At 53.6% G+C, this 5,265-nt stretch overlaps 1 protein-coding gene across 1 annotated transcript; it reads right to left on the bottom strand.

Annotated features, from left to right (window-relative positions):
- Positions 1-1,569: 1,569 nt before the first annotated feature.
- Cysrt1 (cysteine rich tail 1) lies at positions 1,570-2,728 on the bottom strand. Its single transcript, XM_031373317.1, has 2 exons — positions 2,609-2,728; positions 1,570-2,257 (listed from the first exon to the last, which is right to left on the bottom strand). Exon 2 carries the CDS (start codon positions 2,247-2,249, stop codon positions 1,818-1,820), a length of 432 nt encoding a protein of 143 aa, XP_031229177.1. The 5' UTR covers positions 2,250-2,257; positions 2,609-2,728; the 3' UTR covers positions 1,570-1,817.
- Positions 2,729-5,265: the final 2,537 nt, after the last annotated feature.

Consider the following 5,265-nt stretch of genomic DNA (forward strand, 5'->3'; position numbering starts at 1 on the left):
TCTGCCCTAGCTATCCCCAACACCTATGTCCTCCCTGTTCTCGTATTCTCCCAGGATCAGCCTCCACCCTTCTCGTCTAATCCTTACACTGTAATATCTTCCTGCTTTGGCCTGAGTGAAGCCCATTCTTTAGCCTCAGCTCACATCACCTCTCATGGAACCTGCCCCCACCCACTAGCAACTCCAGAGTAGGGTGCATATTCTTGATAAAATGTGGCACTTCTCAGCAACATCTTCCTCTCTCCCTAGCCTGGCTCTACTCTGATGTTCCAGGCAGTAGCCAGCCCATTGGCCCTGAGGTGGCGCGTGAACACAAAGTGTGATAATCACCCCACACACCCATCATCCCCAAAGCACTCCCCCTGCTTCATCAAAAGCACTTCCCTGCTGACTGCCCATCAGACCCACAGCCTTTGCAATAGTCCAGGAAGACAGTTCAGGGTTGTGGGCTCAGTGTCCCCTGTGATGAGGACTGAAGACAGTGAAGAACTAGGGAGATCCACTTGTGTTGGGATAGGCTGTCAGGGCCCCTAGAACTGCACAAGGGGTTGCTACAAGAAAGCCAAAGGGCAGAACAACCCTCCTTACTCACTTTTACCCACTCCCTTGACAGTCTGCCTTTAAGACTGGTCAAACGGGTTCCTGTACTGGCCTTTACTAGAACAGGGGACAAAGAGCTTGGAAAGGAGACTCAGGGCAATGACCTATCTGCCCATACCTGGAGACCTTGACACACTACACATCTTAGCCTGCCCTCTCATATGATCTGTCTTTGCATCAGGGGATGGCCGACTTCGGGAGGACTAGTTTGTCTTGTGAGGCCAGCTCTTCTCCTCCATGTGGTGTGTGGCTCTGCCCTGCCCCGGAAACAATGTGCTGCCAGGGATGGCTTCCTTGCACACTCCCTATCCTGGCATCTCATACATGGCCCCCAACAGGCATCTTACACTGCTTGGACAGACAAGAAGAGAGCATTCCCTTCAACCCTTCCCTGTCTCACCTTCAAGGTCTAGTATAGATCACTCAAATTACGAAAGCAACAGAGCTCTAGATTGTAGGAATTACATTTTGTGGGAATCCAGAAACATGCCCTGGCTGGGGCTGGGAGATGACTCACACTGGGCAGGGCTGGATTCTGGGTCCTGTATCCTGTGCTCCCACTCCCTGAAACCTGCTAACACCAGCCCCACCCACCAACAGTTCTCCAATCTGATCCTCCTCTAGAATACTTTCTCAGGGCCCCCAGCAGCGGCCTGCACGGCACCCTCCTGCCTTGTGACTCAAGGTTAGCCTTGTTTACATCTCAGCTTTAGCCTTAGGGAGTACAGGGAACTGGCCCGGGGCAGTGGCCATATTACCACCTACAAGCCCCTTGGCAGAATGAGATCAGCAAGGTCCCTAAATTATGGATGTCAGGAGGCAGTCTCTAGATCTTTCCCGTCTCTGGAAGATCCCACAGAGTTTGGGAGCCTGTTGGGGAGATTGTATTTGTATATGTTGTGGATGAAAGTAGTTGATCAGACTAGGATCCTCTCCCAAATGGGCCCCTGGTAAAAAAGCAGTCACGGGCACAGTGCTCATCCTGCTTTATTGCCAAAGTCTTGCAGGACGTGAAGGGTGTCCCTGTTGCTGCCAACATGGCTAGTGGCTGGAACCCTATCCCAGAGGGCTCCAGCTGAACCTTCCTGGTAGACCGGCTCCCCTGCCCAGGGCAGGAAATGGCTGATGCTCATGACAATGGCTGCTCCTGATGTCCAGCACCACTTTGGCACTGAGCAGAAACCTGGGCCCCACAGCCCTGAAGGTTGGATAGTCAGCTAGGAGACAACACAACAACAGCTGTGACAACGGCAGAAGCGAGGGCAGTGGCAGCAGGAGCAGCAAGGGCAGCAGCAGCAGTGGTGGGCAATGTCATCACCACGCCCTACAGGCGGCAGGCCAGCATAAGTCAGTCCCGATGGACGTTGCCCACCGCTATAGGGATTGCAAGGTGACTGCCAGGTCTGCTGGCTCTGCTCAGGAGCAATACCCTTGATGCCCTTGATACCTATGGGCCCTGGAGCTTCAGTAGTTTGTAAGAGGCCCACTGGCTCTGGGGTACATGTTCCTGAAGGCAGAGGCTGAGTCTCAGAGGAGGAAGATGAAGAAGGAACCTCCTCTAACTGTTGCCCCAGGTCAGACCGCAGGTGAGCCCGAGGGATGCTGATGTGGGCATATGGATTCTTCACAACCATCTCATGGGGGTCCATGGTCCAAGCTGCAGGGGTGAGCAGAGAAACATATATGGACTCAGGGAAGAGTAGGGCTGCTTGAGAGCCTATAGCCTACAAAGACACCCATCTAAGAGGAGTCTGCCCTGTGGAGAGCCATATCCCTAAGGCATCTATGGGCAGATGTGGAGACACCAGAATGTGTGACAGGCCTATGTGTATTGGAGGTAGGCCCAAGTACCGAGTTACCACCCTCCACCAAGTATCCAAGAAATGCTCCAGGATGCAGCTGGGACTGGGGACAAAAGGCTAGAAGGCACTGATGAGCATCCAAGGGAGAGCAGGGGCTGCCCAGGAGGAACCTGTAAGCACAAGTCAGTATCTATACAAGGACTCACCTGCGGCAAGTAGCAGCAGTCTATCTTCTTAGTCCTCCAGCTCCAGGTCCCAGTGCCTGTGAGTAGAGCTACCAGCAAGTGCCTTTTCCCTCCTAGTGAGGGGTGGGGCCTTGGGGCGGAGCTTAAAGATGGGGTTCCCAAGTCCCAAGAGGCCTCAACAACTAGAGCACAGCAGCCAGTCACCCCTCATTCCCAGATGGGTGGAGGCCAAGGTTTGGGCTTCAAGGGGCATTTGCCAATCTGGAGTGACTCAATCACGATTCATCTGAGCATGCCCTACCTCCTTGGGTCATGGCCCCAGAAAGGAAGTGGAGGCAGGCCTTCCGATTCTGGGGTCTTCAGATGTGCTGGGGTTACCCAGCCATTACTCACATCTCTTCTGCCACCATTCTGAGTTCCTCCTTGCCACCAACTGTACATACCTAGCACATACTGAGACGTTTGAGTGCACAAGACAATTAAAACTACTTGGAGGATTTCCACTTTAATAATAATAATAATAATAATAATAATAATAATAATAATAATAAAGTTTGACATAACTTTGCAGATACACTTTACTTATTTTGTTTGTTTGTTTTTGTTTTTTGTTTTTCGAGACAGGGTTTCTCTGTATAGCCCAGGCTGTCCTGGAACTCAGAAATCCGCCTGCCTCTGCCTCCCAAGCGCTGGGATTAAAGTGTGCGCCTCCATCGCCCGGCTCACTTTACTTGTCTTAGATGAACTTCAGACACAAGTGACATTTTCAGCTCCTTTTTTTGTTTTGCTGAGTTGGGATGAAAGACACCCTCCCCCTGCTCCAAGTTTTCTGTTCCCAGCACCCATTCTTCGCCCTGGCACCCTTTTGCTTTTGCAGCTTCACCTCCTTGCCCATAATGGGCATGAAGAATGACGGTGGGGCTAGGGTTGAGACAACAGTGGGCTTCCCTGGGTCTACAACCAGTGGGACGGGCTCAGACTCCAGTCCGGGAAAACACCAGGAAGGACATCAAGTAGGACTGGGCATGCAAGCCAAGGTGACTGAGTAAGCCTGCGTAGAGCCAGTCAGTCAGGTCGAGACAAGAGTCCAAGCAATTTAGCAAGTAGAAGGAAATGAGTCGGGGGGGAAACATGCTTAATAAAGGTGAAAACCAGAGCTCACTACACAAGCACCCTTGCTCATCGCCCCCTTTAGACTCCGCCCCTAGCCGAGAGCATGCGTAAACCCGGCCGAGGTGCCCAATGGAAGCCTAATTCCCCAGAAGCCTCCGCGCTCCAGGGTTTTCTAAGGACCGGGTTTGGACTGATCCTTGCCTCTCTCACTGCTCTGCTCAGAACGGCGTGGAGGGGTGGGAGAGGGCAGCAGGAGGAGGACCTGATTCTCCGGGGCGTGGCTTCGTTTCACGGGGTGGGACCCTTGGCAGAGGGTGGGACGGTAGGTGGCCACACGCACATGCTGAGTGAGTGGGTAAGTGAGCCAAGCCCTCCCAGGAAGGGTAGGCTTATTTCTTTCTCTGGCCACAGCTATCTGAGTTACCCAGCATCATGCCAGGTGCCCACAAAACGCTTCCCCTCTACACCTCAGCACCTGACCCCTCCTCTCACATTGTCTTGCGGAAGGAGCCCTGAAGTGGGCCAATGATTCCACAGAACTATAAAGTCTGGCCCAGCCTTGGCTCTCCAGGAACACTGTTCCAAATGTCCAATTGTACAGATAGGGGCTGTAGCCTGAAGAAAATCTGGACTTTCCAGGGTCATGCATAGGACTCAGTGTTGGTCACAGGTATGGTGGCCATGAGAGGGTAGAGAATGCCATTCTGAACATGTAAACACCTGGTCATCAGTGTGTCTCTAGTCCTTTCCTCAAGGAGGGCTCCCCCAGACCCCTCAGGCAAAGGTGTAGCCCAGGTAGAAGAGGACCTAGTAGGAGGAGGAGGATGAAAGGAATGGGGCCTCTTCTGGGTGGGGTCAGTTTAGTACATAACTGTGAGACGTAGAGTAGAAGCACGTGCTGACCTGATGAGATCCAAGGGCTACCCCACCCTAGGGAGGTGAGTATGCGCAGTGGGCCCTCCACCCTCCACTCGGACTACCAACTATCCAGGTATTTCCAACTCTCCACCTCCAGTCCGTGAACCTTCTGAGCCTCCTGTGACTGCCCCAGTTCCCTGTGTCCACTCTAATGGTATCCACTTAAACCCTTGTCCCTTTTGCTGTCCCATCTCGCTCTTTGACGAATCCTTGTGCCATGTGGATACATCAGTGAAAACTCCGGGCGTTCACACAGGGGGTGTGTCAGGGTTTGAAGAGAAAGGACCCTGCCCTTTCAGAGCTCAAAAGGTAGCTGAAACACAAGTGGAACGCTGGAACCCCTGCTCGGCATTGTGAGGCTCAAAATGAGGGAGTAAAACGTGAAGTTTTCCCTTACAAAATTAGGCGGACGGTTTGGCCCCTTGGAGGGTCAGCCAAGAGGGAAGGGAATGTTGGTGGCACGGGGATTCTGACTAGACGGTAGCTAGCAGAGAGGTCGACAACTGGGAGCTGACGCCAGGCCAGGCGTGGATCTAGGGGCGGCTAGGAGACTGGCCCCGCCCCGTGGACCCCGCGCGGGTCCCCAGACGGGGGGTGGCGCTGCGGGCGCGGGCGGGCGCCGCGCGCACTGCGGTCCCCGCGCCTCC

This window comes from Mastomys coucha, unplaced genomic scaffold (genome assembly GCF_008632895.1).
Source record: "Mastomys coucha isolate ucsf_1 unplaced genomic scaffold, UCSF_Mcou_1 pScaffold15, whole genome shotgun sequence".
In the NCBI taxonomy this organism is placed as follows: Eukaryota; Metazoa; Chordata; class Mammalia; order Rodentia; family Muridae; genus Mastomys; species Mastomys coucha.

Bases quoted from the DNA above. Each gene is read 5' to 3' on its own strand.
- Cysrt1 (XM_031373317.1), bottom strand. From the start codon at position 2,249: ATGGACCCCCATGAGATGGTTGTGAAGAATCCATATGCCCACATCAGC.